At 43.7% G+C, this 17187-nt stretch overlaps 3 protein-coding genes across 3 annotated transcripts in view; 2 read left to right on the plus strand and 1 right to left on the minus strand.

The window, feature by feature from the left end:
- Positions 1-2277, plus strand: part of SNAPC2 (small nuclear RNA activating complex polypeptide 2) — a 5492-nt gene extending 3215 nt beyond the window's left edge. Inside the window, exon 5 of the mRNA XM_015406585.1 lies at positions 1434-2277. Within this exon, the coding sequence (XP_015262071.1) occupies positions 1434-1810 (377 nt within the window). The 3' untranslated portion in view covers positions 1811-2277. The remainder of the gene's footprint in view (positions 1-1433) is intronic.
- Positions 2278-2441: 164 nt separating this feature from the next.
- Positions 2442-13130, minus strand: PIF1 (PIF1 5'-to-3' DNA helicase). The gene is made up of 12 exons (XM_015406588.1): positions 12567-13130; positions 11101-11230; positions 10569-10694; positions 10328-10481; positions 8565-8679; positions 8381-8487; positions 7868-8007; positions 7271-7377; positions 6349-6436; positions 5895-6040; positions 4205-4396; positions 2442-2815 (listed from the first exon to the last, which is right to left on the minus strand). The coding sequence occupies exons 1-12, from the start codon at positions 13128-13130 to the stop codon at positions 2774-2776; spliced, it is 1911 nt and encodes a 636-aa protein (XP_015262074.1). The 3' UTR covers positions 2442-2773.
- Positions 13131-13535: 405 nt separating this feature from the next.
- Positions 13536-17167, plus strand: FAM183A (family with sequence similarity 183 member A). Its single transcript, XM_015406591.1, has 4 exons — positions 13536-13671; positions 15120-15179; positions 16587-16690; positions 16904-17167. The coding sequence occupies exons 1-4, from the start codon at positions 13536-13538 to the stop codon at positions 17015-17017; spliced, it is 414 nt and encodes a 137-aa protein (XP_015262077.1). The 3' UTR covers positions 17018-17167.
- The last annotated feature ends 20 nt before the right edge of the window (positions 17168-17187 follow it).

A 17187-nucleotide genomic window follows, 5' to 3' on the forward strand; every position in this document is an offset into this window, starting at 1 on the left:
ACGGCCTCATAGTGTTGCTGAGAGAAATAGAGATATGTTCTGTAGGCCTCCACAATCCTATCTCTCCAGTGCAAACTGTGAAGGTAAAAACACTCTAGACAAATCTATATGTGATTGTATACAGTTTAGCTTGTCTCTACAGCCCTGGTTAATGAACAAATTTAAATGCTGCTTGCCGCTGAAGTCTAAAACAGGTATGATTTCTCCCTCTACCCGATTTTCATCCACTGCGGGTGAATGCTTCTTACACTGAAAATGCCTTGTGTTCTTTGTGAAAGTAGCCCCTCACTGAGTATAGCAATAACTGTCTCAGGACTGCTTAAGAAAGTATACCTAAAAGAGGACTTCCTTCCGGTGTGGCGTGGCGACGGTTTTTTTTTTTAAGAGGCTCCCGAGCCGCCTGATCCTCTTTTCGTTCTTTTTAATGACATTATTAACACCTCTGATATTAACCGAATAAATCTTGAGTGAAGACATATTATAACTCTGTATAGGCTTATTCTATGTCAGGTCCCTGGATTTTTAGTTATTATTTTTTTAAACAAAATTGGATCTGAAGCACACTTGGCTAGGTATCTATAAAATTATACGTTACTACCCTTTCAACTTTCTGTATGAAATTAATTTATCAATAATATGATCTCTCGTTCTTTTTGAAGCTCCGTCTTTTCAGTCCGGGGAGCTTCATCTGCTCACAAAATTAATAAAAATATTGGGGGGGTGGGGAGAAAGTATACCTAAAAGAGTGCTGGTTGCTTGTCCCAAGTTTGGGCTCTTCCACATTCTGATTTTCATCCATTCTGATTTTCATCACTCTATCACTTCAGAGTTTTCCCCTGCAATTTGTTTTGCTCTGTCTAGTAGTCCCAGAGGGAGCAAAACACATGTGGGGGGGTGGGGGACACACACAAAGCAATAGGGACAAACGAGTGACAAAAATGAGAATGCAGAAGAGCTCTTCGTTACTGTGAGATTGGGGTGTACAAGCTAGGGGGATATGTAATATTTATGAAATGACAAAGAGTGGAATGAATGATATTTTGATTATTTTACTATTGTGGAAGATAGCAATGTTAATGTCACCATTTGTAAGAATCAGGAATGGCATGAGAATTGGAACAAGAAGAAGTAGAGTAGCATGTAGGATGAGAATAGAAATGCTTAAAAATATTGTTGGTTGGCTGATGAGTATTTTCTCTTAACAAATGGAAGTAATGTTCATACTGTATATTGTGAGTCTTTAGCGTATAATAAAAATCTGAACAATAGTCTAGGAGTAAATGGGGGAAGCAAAAAAAAAGTATTCTGCCATCCTTGCTTGAGAGAGGGTGCTGGGTCAGAGCAGAAATGGGCAAGAATTGTGAGAAGCTGCAAATGGGCACAGGCCAAAGGATTACAGGCAGTTACTATCTTTTGTGTTTTGATTTATGCAGAGGCAGCCGTGATCCTGGATCTGTTGCTGTCACTTCCAGAAGAGCTGGTTTCCCTAGATATTAAGAAGCTGAGGAGTCACATGTGCAAATGCTATGTGGAATTAAATGGCCATTATGCTGGTGAGAGAAGCAGAACACAAGCAGATTCAAGGCAGCCTAACAGCAGTAGCATACATTTATGCAACACGTCTGTCCCTGTGTACCGGATCACTAACTGCCATCCACTGCATAAAGAAGATGCTAATTCCACAGATGCTTCCAGTGCTGATGCTCTTGAGGCTTCTGGGATGGACTGGAAGACTCTGGGTATCTGTCCTTTGAACTCATTCTTACTTCCTTTGGATATTTTGGCACAAAAGAAAATGAGCTTGGACTGAGGAAATCAGATTCCGTACTGAACTGTCCTTTTTTAACTATATGTGATAGTAACTCTGAGAAGGAAACCTAGATAATTGTCTTACCATGGATTTCATAGGAGCATTGATATTTTGTTCTGTGGACAATGTTTGCTTGGTGTAAGTATCCCGCAGTAGACTGTGTACATTGCTTTGGCTTATCTAGTAGCAATATTTCCTCTTGATTATTGCAACAGTTCATTTTGCTAGACTAATTGATTCTAGCCTAGAGGATTCATACTGGCATTTCTACTGCATCTGGAATCTTGGGGTTAGAAATAGCTCCAACACATATAATTGCCTTAAACTGCCTATAATTTAAGATACTGGTGATGAAGTCTGAGTTGTGTGATCTCATCACTCAGGGCAGTAGACAGACATATAGAAGACAGCAGAAGTTGTAATACAGAACTAGATATGAATATTTTAAGGTAAAAACTATCTGGAAGGCCTCTATTATTGTAGCTGCTTAGTACTATTTTGATCAAAGCATTACTTTGCAATTTAGCTGGAATATTTTTATTAATGCTGAAAACTAATGCAGTCTTAAAGTAAGAGAAATTTGGAAGAATAGGTTGATTTTAGTTGTAAGTTGTTTATTCTTCATTGACAAATTGCCATCATATATACAATGCACATGTATATAAGCTAAAGAGAAATAAAACTAACTAATCAACCATGACAAGTATTTGGTGAGCTTTAGCTTAATGCCCTTCTCTTCCAGTTTGTGATTTTGCTTTGAGACATGGCTGGTATATCTACGTGCCCAAGGCTGATCTTGTGTAATTGTAGAAAAGGATACTCCAAGGTGGTCACATGCCCAACCTTGAGCAGTTAAGCCAGACCAGCCAACAAAAGTAGTTTTCCTTATAGTAGTTGTAGATTATTCAGCAAAATGATCAATCAAATGGAATACGGAATGCTCAGAATTGTCCAGTTGTTGTCTCAGTTTTCCTTATCAGCTTTAATGTAGGAAATCAGAGAAGCCTAAAGAGTAAACACAGAAGTTATATAAATGATCCCTCGGGTATATATTTAATGCAACACTGGCTGGATGACAGATGTGTAAAATTTCTAGAAATTTTGAAGCCATGGAAGACATTTTCCCCAGAAATATTTTCTATCCTATCAAACCAAAACTAGTTTTATTGGTTTGACAACAAAAATGCATCATATAAAAATATTTGACATACTTATGGAACTTTGAAGTTATAAATGCCTTTGTTTTCTACAAGCAAAATTGCAAATATACCCAACACTTGACAGAAAACTGCAGGCTGATGCCCCCATGCTACTTTTAGCACATGTACCTTACTTTTTGCTATCTGAAAAGTAGGAAAAAATAGGACTTAAACCGAAAACAAGCTTAGTGGTAAATAACAAAATATATTATTTGGTCAGAAAAGGGGTCACACAAAGGGTCAATAATAATATCTGCGCAGCTAGTAGTTCTGCTGTCCTTCTCTGGCTACTGGTTAGAGAAAAAGGTCTGTTCTCAAAACTTTCAGAGGTTTCCTCTGAGGCTTTGATGCAGTTTCTGCCCCACCTCCTAATCTTTTTCGCTCCTTCAAGGTAGGGCAATAAGCTACTTGTTCCCCAATCTGTGGGCAACTGTGTCATAGTGATAAGCAAGAGGTAAAAGGGTCAACCACAAGGGAAGAGTCAGAGCAACAGGACAACAGAAGCAGTGAAAGTAGGGCTGCCAATTCCCCCCGGGGGGCGGATTTCCCCCCGCTTTGGAGGCCTCAAATGGCTGTGGCTCCGCCCCCAGCGTGCCCGGCGTCATCACGTCACATCCGGGTGATGTGCATACGGCGCGCGCTGGGGACGCCGTCCGGGAGCCCCCCGCCGCGAGAACAAACGGATTTGGCAACCCTAAGTGAAAGCCCTGCATGCTCCCCACCACCACCCAATAAAGATTAGGTATCCTACAAGGTGCAGAAATGTATCTTGTATTTAAAGAACTGCATATGTTTACAGCATGCCCACCTTATCTTTAAAAGCATTTTGATCATTCTAAAAGAGAAAGTATTTCATAGGGGGGAGTACTGGGGGAAAAACGACACCTAACTTTCCAATTTTTCCATCAGAAAAACTGAAAAAATAAGCCTCAGAAAAAATGGTGTGTTTTTTTTTCTCGGCCTGACTGTCATCAGTCTTCATGAAAAGAATAAAGGGAAGATAATTTAAAGAGCTAAGTGAAATAGATAGCTTAGAAGTATGGCTGCTTTGAGATCCTTGAACCAGAGTGTTTGGTACCATAGGTATGCAGTGGTGCTTTGTGTTCCAATCTCCTCTAGTACATGTGGAATATATGTAAATGCAAAAGGTGTTTACCATACATCTGATCAGAGCAGCTTAACAGGGTTACATTACCTGAGCTAAAAATTGTTCTTTCCTCAAGCATCTGTAGAACTGCAATACGCAAGAATTAGCTTTCACCACCTTGGGATCAAAATCCAAAACACGAAGGCCTGCAAGGCTACGTGCCCGAGAGAGCGCTACATAAGCCTGACCACACTCAAAGACACGAGCGAGGGAGATTTCAACACAGTCTAGAGACATACCCTAATATGGGAGAAAGAGAAGTAAGCCAGTAAGGTAGAGGATACACATTTGAGTGATTAGTATATTGATAAATCAGTGCAATAAAATACCCATATGGTTCTTACTTGATGCAATGGGGCAGTATTCAGATGTCATACTTGGAAAAAAATATCCCTAAAAATCATTGATGGGGCTGCAGCAACAGTTATATGGCTATATGTCTGTAGCAACTGTAGACCTCCTTTTCTATTTCCCTACGGTTACAACTCATGCACAGAAGACAGAGCTTGTCCCCAAGGCACCCTAACCACATTTGTGGAAAGGTAATTTTTTGCTTGTGGTCACAAGTCCAAATGCAGAAAAACAGCTTCTTGAGCATCTTTTGGCTTCTAGAAACCAAAGCAATTTCATTTCTTTTAGCAGCACCAACCAAAATATCATAAGCATGTTATATACATAATCTTTCAAGTTCTCAACAGGTTGAATATTAAGAGTTTCACGCATTAAGTCTGCATCTTGTGCAGAATATGCTGTAGACTTTGTAAGACTAGGTGGTGCTGTTACTGCATTGTAACATTACGGCAGAAGGGTGGAGGGGGCAGTCTTCCACTTGAAAACATAAAAGCCATGCTCGTTGCACCAGTTGTACACACAGGTCTCTTAAAAGGCCAAAAGTAGAGAACAAACATGGTAGTCACATTTGAAAAGCTGGAAATTAATTTAGATAAGGCACTAGGAAATGGCTCAATGAAAACCACTATTATGGAAACAGCCAAAACCAGCCCACTGGACTAATGATACCTGGAGGACAGAGACCAATTGGCAGTGTGTAGAAACGAAGCCACTTTGTATAGTTTGATTTCTCTTGAATCAACTGTCATTCCAAGCAAGACTCTTTGTAACATCTCCCCAAACCTGCGTATCTGGTTGCTTGTAATTCCAAGTACAAACTTTAACTAGTTTGGATTGGAGACACTGCATCTGATCAAGCGAGTTCTGACTCACAAAAACAAATGCTGGAATAAATTATCTTAGTTCATAAGGTGCCACTGGACTTCTGATATAGTTATTTTGCCACAGACTAACATGGCTGCCTCCCTGGAAATGAGACAGAAGCAACAGTGGGAACTTGAGTCCAGTTTGGTGTAGTAGTTAAGTGCGCGGACTCTAATCTGGGAGAACCAGGTTTGATTCCCCATTCCTCCACTTGCACCTGGCTGGATGACCTTGGGCAAGCCATAACTGGCACAGCTGTTCTTGAAAAAGAGCAGTTTCTGTCAAGAGTTCTCTCAGCCCCACCTACCTCACAGGGTGTCTGTTGTGGGGAGGGGAGGGGAGGGGAAAGGAGTTTGTAAGCCGCTCTGAGACACCTTTGGGTAGTGAAGGGCGGGGTATAAATCCAATCTCTTCTTCTTTATCTGCTGTGCTACCTTTAAAGAAGTCTTGCTTTTTGCTGATAGTTGACCAATATGGCTGCACCAGTTGGCTGCAATAGATACCATGGGAAAGATTCACTCACCTGGCTCTTGTGGATGGAAATGGCCCAGGCAAGTTTTAGGGGCAACTGTTGGCGAGTCAGGTGTGTCCCCGCTGGTCCCTTTAAGACCCATCGTTCCAACCCAACAACAGTAGTGATGCCACACAGAAACCTCACTTTAGGCAGCCCTGTAGGAAGAATGCAAGCCAGATCCTGAGGCATTCTTTCTTATGCCTAGCCTTGGGAACAAGCATTATGTGTTTCAAGTTGCTTCATAGTAGCTTCCATTTCACCTACAGCAGTCTGCATCAACCACACCTAATGAATATATCAAGTTTAAATACAGTTAAGATGAGGCAGGAAAGACTAAAAGCTAGGGAACAAAGGAGAGCAGTTATATTTCAAAAAGTTGTTGCAGAGAACAGAGGTACCAATGGATTACAATGCTCCCTTTTTTCAGACTAAAGCCCCTCAAGTATGCCTTTTAGAAACTAACCTTTTCCTTCAGTTTCAAAACCAATCACAACTCCACGAGCCCCATTCACCAAACCCCGGGATACATCCAGATTCTTGGTAAGCATCACCTAATGGAAGAAGACACAAGAACCACTACAAGACCTTCTCTGTTATAGAACATTCACAGAAAGCCTCACCTACCCTCAAACCCTGTGGGAAAGCTTGATTTCAGGTGTTGTTCATTGCTATTTTTTTTTAAAAAAATACATGGCTTCCTCCAGTATTTGACAATGTTGGAATGCCAGAGTTTACAGATTTGCAGAAATGATGCAGAGCCCACATACTATGTGGCCTAGAAGGAGCAGGCCCATGAGTTTCCCATATTTGCTCAGCTGACACACAGTTGTTCTAATGAGGTTTGCCTGTCTCGTTTACAATTCTTGCCTCCAGGAGGCTTTATCACTTGTAACCATACATGTAGTTACTAGACAGACATCAGTCTTAATGGGACAAAAGTGACTGAAATCACTTAGCAGGTAAAGTAATGAACATATACAAATAATTCTCAGATCCACTCAAGTTTCTAACATTAATAATCCACATTTACAGTCAGTGGTTATCTGTAAATGCAGCCATGACTCTCCAACTAGCCATACGACCAATCCTGGCCATAGAAAACTGTTCAAGTCCTTTTGCAACTACTATGCTTGTTCATTGAATCAACAGAGGCAATTTTTTATCCATAATCTCTGATGAGGTCATATTGGACACCAGGGGAACCCCAATATGTCTGGGGATTACAACTCCCTTTTGTATGATCCCATGAAAACAAAGCCAACCCAGTGATGTTAGTGAAGAAAGTAATGGAAATAAGAACCTACTCAGGCTGAGGTCAAATCCCATTGCCAGCCCATGAACGGCTTCTAAACCTAGGCAACAGCACATCCCATTTTTTTTCTTACCTGGGCACCTAGTTTAAGTTCAATGATGCTGCTTACAGGACACTGTGCATCTAAAGTTTTCACCAACACAGGGTCACTATCCACAGCCTTGAAGGACCTTGGTTCTCCTACAAAGGACAGACCACATGAAAGAACTTGTAATCTCTTCACTCCTTAATGTCTTTATGAAGAGCTACTCCCCACATTTGTTTCCCTATAAGGTAAGCTACCTATACAGGGTCCCAGTTATAGGCATTTCTATAGCCCTGAATACTGAAGCCCCAGGCATTACACATGACTCTAAATGTCACTCCCAAAACATTATCCACAAAATCCCAGATCCCACCACCCAAAACTAATCCTTCCCTCTTTTGTCTCTGCTCGGACTAAGCAAACCTTTCATTCTTCTATCAAATTCAAGCAGAAGAATCTCAGGACAGGGAAGCTTTACTGCTGGTCTGATCCTGTGATGTTCTCTTACACTTCTGTAGTAATTCTTTCTGAACAAAACAGCAAAATCCCTAGTGTTAGCCCCTGCCATCTACAGATCTTGCCTGAACTGGAAGTCTCTCCATCCCTTACAGTGGTCTGTACAGCCTTTCCCTTCAGCATTCTCACCAGATAGCTCCCTCAGTTGTTTCGCATTTGTTAGTTCCACATCATCCTTGTGGGTGCACAACTGAGTGGCAAGGATTCCATCTCTTTCTACCCTGTGGGCTGCTGTTGCAGTCAGCTGTTTGGTGACCTCCTCTGTGCATCTGACAAGGATTGATGAGAACATTTACAAACAAGACAACAGAAACCTAGAGTATTGGTTGAAAAACACCAAAAATCATTACCCTAACCCAATAACCTATCTAGATGCAAACATAGAGAGGCTCAACGTAACTCCTTGCTGGCCACATCCACCTTGAATTTTTTTCTTCTGTGAAAACACTGAAATTATAACCTCATCAAAATAGGAAGCTTAACTCTGTGTAATATGCACATGTGCATATATACACACACATAGATCTTTCGCACCAACTTCTTTCTTCAGTAACCTTGGGACATTAAAAAAGCTGATTACTGGATAGCCTGGAAACATTATCATAGTTACTGAGTATATTATGGGCAGAGCTGACATCACACCTGCCCTGGCGGACTGCATCCAGAAGAGAAATGAAGTCCCTGTCAGTCTGTCTCTGCACTTTGGTCAGTTCCATGCTCAAGTGGATACACTTCTGCCAGCTTTTTGCCTGTGAAAGAGCAATTTTGGGTGAAGTTAATAGGCCAGTGGCGGGATAGGCAGTGAACAACATCAGCAGCAACATACCTGGAAGCAAAACTTGGATTGCTCAGTGCTTTTGCTGACTGGGGGTAGTTGCAGGAAGTCTCCACAGATGATGAGTTGGATTCCTCCAAATGGATCCTCACATTTCCTGACAGTTCTACCAACACAGCACAGAAAAATAACCACCTTCAGTGAGCAGCTATCACTCAGGAGACAACAGAATGCAAAGCCCCTGAAACTAGCTAAACTCATGCCACGGCAACCAAACAATCCTACCACACAGAGGTCATTTCGGGGGGAATCGCGGGGGATCGCAGTTCCCCCGGGTGAGGTACGGGGGCCGGGCATATGACAAAGCCCTGCCCCCTGCTTCCGGCCACCCCGCTTCCGGCCCTCATTCAGCCAGGAGGAGGCAGGAGAAGAGGGAGGGTAAGTTGCTTCCTCCCTGCCTCTCCCCAACCCTGCCTGCCTAGGGCAAGGGAGGGCCTTTGCGGGGCTTCCTTGCACTCCCGCCGGCCTTGCAGGTCCACCGCCGGGCCCCTCATGGGGCTCGGCAGTGGAGCTGCAAGGCTGGCGGCGGCGGCCGGGACCATTGGGGGCAGGGTGTGTGGCCTTATGACACACTTCTGGTGATGGCAGGGTGTGTGGCCTTATGACACACTTCCGGTGATGTCAGGGGGTGTGGCATATGCTAATGAGATCCCCTAGCTCTTTTTCTACGAAACGACCCCTGCTACCACATGTTTGAAACCAATGTTCCTAGGAGACTTTGTCTCAGCAGAAGCTCAGCCAGTGACATTACTTGCATGGTACAATACAGATTCTACCATAGTTCTCAGATTCTCTAGAGCCTAAGACAAAGCTCTCTGCTAAAACCTACAAATAATTTTAGAAGATTTTATGAGTAGGTAAAAGCAGAGGAGAATATCTGCAACTTTGTAATATATCACATTACAGTGGATATAGGGAGCTAGCACAGCACTATGGTTAAGACCACAAGGTGAATTTTCGGTTCATCCATGAGCAGACTGGATGACTACATTCAATCATGACCATTGCCACCACCAGCTTACCCTGTAATGTGGAAGAACAGTGGCATTCCTTATAAAGTGATGGTTAGGATTCCTGAGAATGTGTTACGCACTTTGCGCGAACGGCTAACACATTCTCAGCAACCCTAACCATGACTTTATAAGGCAGGCCACCGTACTTCCATACTACAGGGTAGGCTGGTTGTTGTAATGGAGCTTTTCTTTGCTTCAAGACCATGTAATGACAATCTTTCCACCTTGTTCAATCCACACATCACATTTGTCTTGCAATGCCTACACATGTGATGTATTACCAAGAAATAGAATGCACCAGAGAGAGGCAAAAGAGCTTGCAATGTAGTTCAGCAACCATCAGTGGAAAAATAAGAGTTTCAGGGGGGTGGCATATGGGCAGAATCCTGAGCACTAGGCTAAGGAGTGGAACCAGTTGCCTGGAGAACAAACATGGCAAATATTGTCCAGTAGCCACAGTCCTCTTAGAGCCATGGTAGTACCTTACACTAGATGTGGAACTGAAGAGAACATGTGAACAGAGGTACAATTGCAGAGCTGCTTGCTACAGACTTTGGCCCATAGCATCTCCCCTGAAAAAAAACAGTTATCTCTACACTCTACCCCTTTATCCCCAAGGACTCGAACACAGGTTTTATCAAGGCAGAATTGGGTACAGCTGCAACCTGCCTTGCTAATACCATCAAGCCCCACCCCCACACAACAACAGCAAGTACAGGAGCATTCCCTGTAAGTACACACCTGGCCACTGCCTCCAGTTTATCAAAGAATTCACCATCTACCATTGAGATCTCATCAATGATCAGATGTTGGCAATTCAGCCACTGCAGCCGCACCCCTGACCTCTGAGCCAGCTCAATGCACTGATGTAGGGGAGCTTTTCCAGAACCAATACCTGCAAAGATTTGGGGGAGAAAGAGAGCATGGTGTATTCTATTATCAGGCTCTTTCTACCCTGCTTCATTCCCAAGGTCTTGGTTACCTGCAAAGGCATGGAGCGTGGTGCCACCAATATGACATGCTGCCACTCCTGTGCTGGCTGTGGCATAAGTGCTGTTTGGAGGCAGCGAGGCCACAATCTTTTTCAGCAAGTAGGATTTCCCAGTCCCTTTGGAAATAACAGACACATACAGTCCATGTCAGTTCAATCTGCCTTTCAATTCCATTCTCACGTTCTCTCTGCCCATCTGCAACTTTCCATTGCATGAGAACCATGTACAAGGCAAATGGTAGATACAAATATTGCCTGACTGGAGAAAGTATCATTCAGTAAGTACTGAGGTCAGGAGCATCTCTTCCCACCTGCATCTCAGAAGCAGAACAGAAACATCAGATTTCAGGAGGGGCATTATGCATCCTGGAACTGCATGAACTACAGTGATGGGAAATCTTGAATTAGAACCCCCAGGATTGTGCAGCCCTAGAAGATATTTGGGATGCACAATATGGCAGATGAAGCAGCTGCATCCCCTGCCAAATGAAGCATCTCTCCCCCATACCCTCTCTTGTCTCACCAGCACTGCCTGTGAAGAAGACGTTCTTTCTGCTCAGCACTGCATTCAGCACTAGTGACTGTTCCTGTGTGAGTGTTGCTTTGGAGTGCATCAACCAAAGTAGCTTCTTTGTTGGTTGTATTTCAGTCACCTGGAGAGAAGTCCCACACTCTGAAACAAAGCCCACTCTCTAAGACAAAGCTTGCATTCAAAAGTCAACAAATCTGAAGTGTTTATCACAATTCTACCCCAACACTACCCTCTCTCTTACATATAACCACCAAAGAGGAGAAAAAATGCCATGTGAACAGGAATCTGCTAGTTCATTCAAGGAAAAAGAATTATGGTTTGCAAGTATGATGTTAGCCAAGACTGTGAAACTCCCCTTTTCAAGTTGCACATCATGCAAGCAGCTGTTTTCGCCATTCAACCCCTACATCTGCAGTATGGAGGTACTACTTCTGGTCTACCTTATACATCTATTATAAGGATTACAGAGAATGTAGGTGAAGGGCTTTGAAGATTTGAAAAATTACATGGTTGTTTATTATCACTCTCTCTATATATATTTGAAAGTAGGACACCTGTGAGCAAACACTGCAGTCCACGGGTTGCAGTGTACTTACTCTTGCAAGAAAATATGAGGGAGGGATCAAATGACACCAACTCCCAGTCTATATTTAACTAGGCTGGCACATCTCCTGCTTCAGAGGGTGGCATGCAGGTGCTAGTTCTTAGCAGTAACAGAGGGAGCTCCACAAATCTATCGACTCATTACCCAACACAGGCATAAAGGGTAGCCAAGTTCACCCCCATGCCCTTATCTTCTAATACAGTTGGATTTTCTCCACACTTGCTTTCATTATTATTTAAATGAACAAAGAACTAAAGGAGAACCATTGGATCACTTTTCCTGTCACACAGAGCTTACTAGGCAGAGCTTACTTTAAACTGTTTTCAGTGCCACAACCCAGATTTGAAACATGCAATGTAATGGGTTTAAATATATTTAAATAAATGAGGGCAGCTTTATAATAGAATAGGATGGTAGTCCACTACAATGACTACTGTAAGGATCGCCTGCTCTAACTGCATTGTTTTATCTTGTAATTCCATTTTCTGTATTGCTTATCTTTATCTTTATTTTCTGTATTGCTTACTTTGTCTTTAGATGGTTTATTGTTTACTAATTCTATAATCTTAATCCTTGGTACTGATCGTTGGTTGTTTTATGCTGTCTCATTGCACTGTTTTAGCAGTAATCTGTCTTGAGTCTCCCTGCAATAGATAAAGTAAACAAATAAAGGAGATATGCCTGTATAACCACATGCAAAGTGCATTTCTATCTCCGTTGTCTAATCAGTACCTAGAGCTATCATGTTGGAGCATGCAGCTTCCAAGCAAGCGTAAACCCAGCCAAAGCTTCTCCTTGTGAAATGCTATTTAAGGAGTACTTGAGTGTCTACATGTTCAAGCCGAAGTCTCACCTGGTTGCCACCCACCGATTCGACCCGGACACGTTTTTGGGGTCCACAGCGGAGGGTCTGGCCTCTCGTGGGGGTAGCTGTGACATCAGCTAGGGCTTGACTGACGTTCCCCTGTTGCAAGTCGCGGGCCTGCACAGGACTGACAGTGTCGAAGGTGCGTGGCAGCCCAGAGAGAAGCCTCGTCCGTTCGGTCACGGGCCTGATTCCCTCTTGTGTTGCTTTGAACTTGATGCGCAACGTCTGAATGAAGCGACGCAACTGGTCGGGAGGACAGTTAGAAAACAGCAGCTGTACGTGCTTGGTGCCTGAACCCAAACGCACCGAGCTCTTCCCATCCTTCATGAAACGTGTGAACAGTCGTACTCCATCCCGACGTAGTGGGAAGTTGCGGGGAATCTCCGAGCCGCTGCAATTTGTCACTTGCAACACTAGCTGTCGGAACTCATCACGACCCAAGGTAACCCAGGCGTCCCGGAGCAGCACTCGACCCGGGATGGCTGCACCCAACTGTTCTATTGCCACAGTGCAGCGAACACGCCCGTCCGACTGGAAGCTTGGTTGCATTCTGTCCCTAAACTGCAGAGAAATTGAAGACCAACACCGGCTAAGATCGATGACTTGTGTAGAACGGACAAGGACCAGTCTGAAATCGCCCTTTAAAAGATACCGGCTTTTTAATGCCCACCAACTTCTGCAGCGACTATAGTTGCGTTTGCTTTCTGCAGGCATAGATCTTCTTTCAGCCTGGCTAGTGCAGCGTTTGCTGCACGCGGATTCAAATCTGAAGCCCAGAGCACATCAGCCAATCAGCGCTGTGGGATCTTTAATTTCTCGGCCAATGGGAGAGGAAGAGGCGAAGCGCGACTTCCTGGCTGAAGAAAGTCATATCCTATTCAGTTGCTAGGAAACCGGGGGGGGGGAGTAACTTTGAGGGGTATCTGTCTGTGACCGAGAAACAATATCCAGGACATGGCGGGGGCCCCGAGGGCCACCAAAGAGCCACTAGACCCCGTAAGTCAGAACAAGATCTTCTGTGAAACGGTCCAGAAAGAACTGCGATGCCAGCGTCTGCATACGGAGTACGGGGTGAATCCTCTCCTAAAGGGTACGGGAATGACGAGCGGCACTGAGCTAAGCAAGCGGCGCGGGGCAGGGGAGAGAAGAGGCGATTTCCCCACCAATAGGGCTGGCTGTCCCCAGTGCAGCAGAACACAAAGAAAGCTTATCAAGTTGATTTTGGAGGTCAGAACTACCGGCTTCAGCACTATATTAAGAGAGGAATCATACAATCATAGAGTTGGAAGGGTCCTCCAGGGTCATCTATTCCAACCCCCTGCCCAATGCAGGAAATTCACAAATACCTCCCCCACCCCACCCCCAGTGACCACTGTTCCAGGCCCAGAAGATGACAAAAGAAAACCTCCAGGATCTCCAGGCAAACTGGCCTGGAGAAAAATTGCTTCTTGACCCCAAAGTGACAATCAGCATTTCCCTGGGTGTGTTAAGAAAAGGTCACAAGAACTAAGCCCTGATGCAACCCTTCCTGCCCTCCCTCTCATGATCTGCCTAAGAAGCAAGAGGTAAAGTCTCGGGGCTCCCTGTTTACTGTTGCAGGATCTTTCTCCTTAACACTTTGCTTCTACAGATGCATGGGTGCGTGTGAGACAGAGAGTGAGATGCTTCATGACCCAGCAGAAATCAAGGTTGTAATTGTTCAAGAGAGTGCATAGCCTGGTGTCTAATAAGATCAGGTGCCGGAGAGTCCTAATAGGCCATAGCATAGCAGTGGCTATTAAACAAAACAGCATAACATAATCCCTTAAAATCCAGACCCGAGGGAGAGCTTGGCCGCGTTTGCCTGGCAGTAGAAATTACAAGACAGTCCTCCTTCCAAGGTAAGGTCCATAATAGAGACACCCACACCTAACTTCATCAGACAAAAGGCCTGTAATGATTTTCTCCGAGGCAGAAGCATCTCTCTAAAAAGGTGGGCAGGCTCTCGAGTATCTACAGTAGGTATATGGCAAAAGTGTACATCAGGTAACCAGAATACTTTGTTTCATCTCTGCTACTTGAGCTCATCTAAAGGTATTTTAAATGTTTTAAAGGGATCACAATTTCTGAAAGATGGAAATTAATCACTTTCTAGTTTCCTTAACCCTGTTATTTGCCCCAGCACCTGCATGAGACCTGTTTAGTTGGGGACGTCCCTGACCAGAGGCCAGCTATATTCAGACAGCCTTTCTTAGGACTGTCCATACAGCAACAGTTAATTCATAGCCTTTTTCTATGGTAGGTGCAGTCCACTGGAATGACTTGGCAGAGTGGGGGTAGAGGGTGCCTTCACACCCACTGCATTCAGGAAGGTGTGAAAGAGTTTTATTTCAGAGGGCATTTGATGTACAGTTTGGTAGATCTGGCTGCATTTTTAACCTGTATCTTGTCAATGGACTGTTGGTTTTTTGCGTCCTTGCAATTGTTTGCTGCTTGTTAAGAGATAAGGCAGGATATACAACTTTAAATAAATTAATATGCATTCTTTTCCACCTTCAGTTCACACCATAACCAGAAAGCCAATGTCCTGGCATGATAACTTGGAGGAGCCCGCTGACGGTAATGAACCCTTCATTGTCAGGATTTTAAGTCATGAATAGTTTACTCTTGCTTTGCCATTAAGAGATAGAGAAATTAAACGTCAAAAGCAGTAATACTGCAGTCTACATTTCTGGCACTTCAGCACACGTGAAAAGGAATAAGCACAAGTAAAATGTTTAAATCATCGAACAAACAGCTATCACAAAATTTGGGGCAAGGTCCCATTTAAGTTATGCATACTAAAGTGCTATTTCAGTTAAATGAATTGAAACAGTTAATAGTGCACAGAAGTGGGGGGACCCACAAAGAATTGTGGAGTTCATCTCATTTAACCCTCCCCCACTGTTTCTTCCTTGCCTTCCTGGCAGCCCCCATAGCCTCTTCCTTTTTCCTGCTTCCTTCTCTCCTTCCCACTCACTAGCCAACCTACGTTTATCTGTCCCCCCCCCCTTTGTAAGCTTTCCCTCTCCTTTGCAGCCTCTGCCTGGGAAAACTATGACCTAGTTGTACAGTGGCAGCAGCCAGGCACTGTTCCGTTGTAAGGAACCCACAAGAATGTCGACAGGGCACTTTACTTTCCTCTGTATCCCCCTTCCCACACGATTTGCTCTTTGCCTCTTCCTGGCAACCTGCAATCTTACCTTTTCCTGCTTCTTTACTTCCTACCAACCTACCTTTTATTTTCTCTCCATCTTTGGCAATATTGGTATTTATTTACTTAATTTATACCCTGCCTTTCTCCACACTGGAGCCCCAAAGCAATAAATCATTCTCCTCTCTTCCATCTTATCCTTACAGCAACCCTGCGAGACAGGTTAGGCTGAGTGTGTTTGACTGGCCCATCATCCAGTGAGGTTGCCCAGCAAAATGCAGATTCAAACCTGGGTCTCTCAGATCCTATTTTGAAACTCTAACCACTACTGGTTTTCATGGGGTGGCTGTAGCAAGCAACTGGGCCTGGGTGAGTTAGGGAAATCACATGGTAGCAAGATGCCCAGTAGATTGCTGCTAGGCCTAGCCTCAACGAGCTCTTATCAAAGGCCAAAACAGCCCCGGAAAGAGCCCTTCCCCCAGCCTTTTACTGACAGAAACCAAGGTTTGAAGGCTGGCAACGGCCACTGAGGGCATTAATTTCTTAATGCTACAGGTGCCTATTCTGTTAATGTTGGAGGTTTTTAATGCCTCATGGTTTGGTTTGGTGTTTTTTTTTAAGATTTCAGAGTTTTCTGCAAACAGGAGGTCTTTTTCAGGTCTTGTCTACCCATGGCTCCAATGTATGGCTTTAAGTATCCACCTATTTGGCCACATTGAGAATTAGATATATTGCTTACTTTTTAAGGGTTTCATTGTAACTCAAAGGCTCATAACTTTTGATGCATTGCATTCAAGTAATCCCCATTTAATACCAGTTCTTTAACCCTGCAGCTAAGTTCCTGAAACTCATTCATCATGCTGCACTTGAACCAACCAAGAAATATAAAGAACCACAGACGGAAAGCCAGGAAATTGGCTGGTTCTCCACACCTTTGGTGAGTGGATTTAAGTGAAACTAAGAGTTACCAGAGCTGGGGGAAGGGGGACAAGATCAAGCCATTTCTTGTTACTGTAGTGTCACAGAGTCTTGAAATACTGTAGGATTATCAGAAGTCAGAAATTCCAGCCAGACATGGATTAGCAGTCATTCAGTTCATTACTCCTTCTGCCAAGTGTTCTTTATAGTATGATCAAGTTCTCTTTTGCAGATCAATACTGACCGGAGTGACAGGAGACTGAACTTCCCAAGTCAGAGCACTGAAATCACCAAATATATGGCTGCCATGTGGCGGCTGAAGGAGATGGTGAAGGATAAAAGATAAAATGGACATAACACCACCAGAGTTTGACAGACCCCAACCACTAGTTTAGGGTTTCTGATCTGGACCCTCTCAATCATTTCTCATTATAGGCAAGGAAGATTTCTGCTTAAACACTTCCGTGCTTGCAATAAACCTGTCTCAGAACGTTGCCTGCCACAGTTCCTTCTGAC

This window comes from Gekko japonicus, unplaced genomic scaffold (assembly GCF_001447785.1).
Source record: "Gekko japonicus isolate JY-2015 unplaced genomic scaffold, Gekko_japonicus_V1.1 scaffold115, whole genome shotgun sequence".
In the NCBI taxonomy this organism is placed as follows: Eukaryota; Metazoa; Chordata; class Lepidosauria; order Squamata; family Gekkonidae; genus Gekko; species Gekko japonicus.

Excerpts from the sequence above, each read along its gene's own strand:
- FAM183A (XM_015406591.1), top strand. The coding sequence starts at position 13,536 with ATGGCGGGGGCCCCGAGGGCCACCAAAGAGCCACTAGACCCCGTAAGT. Across the intron at positions 15,180-16,586 it reads CTTGGAGGAGCCCGCTGACG|CTAAGTTCCTGAAACTCATT; the intron begins GTAATGAACCCT and ends TTAACCCTGCAG. Across the intron at positions 16,691-16,903 it reads GCTGGTTCTCCACACCTTTG|ATCAATACTGACCGGAGTGA; the intron begins GTGAGTGGATTT and ends TCTCTTTTGCAG.
- PIF1 (XM_015406588.1), bottom strand. The coding sequence starts at position 13,130 with ATGCAACCAAGCTTCCAGTCGGACGGGCGTGTTCGCTGCACTGTGGCA. Across the intron at positions 6,437-7,270 it reads AACTTAAACTAGGTGCCCAG|GTGATGCTTACCAAGAATCT; the intron begins GTAAGAAAAAAA and ends TTCTTCCATTAG. Across the intron at positions 2,816-4,204 it reads AAGAACAATTTTTAGCTCAG|GCTTCTCTGATTTCCTACAT; the intron begins GTAATGTAACCC and ends TTTACTCTTTAG.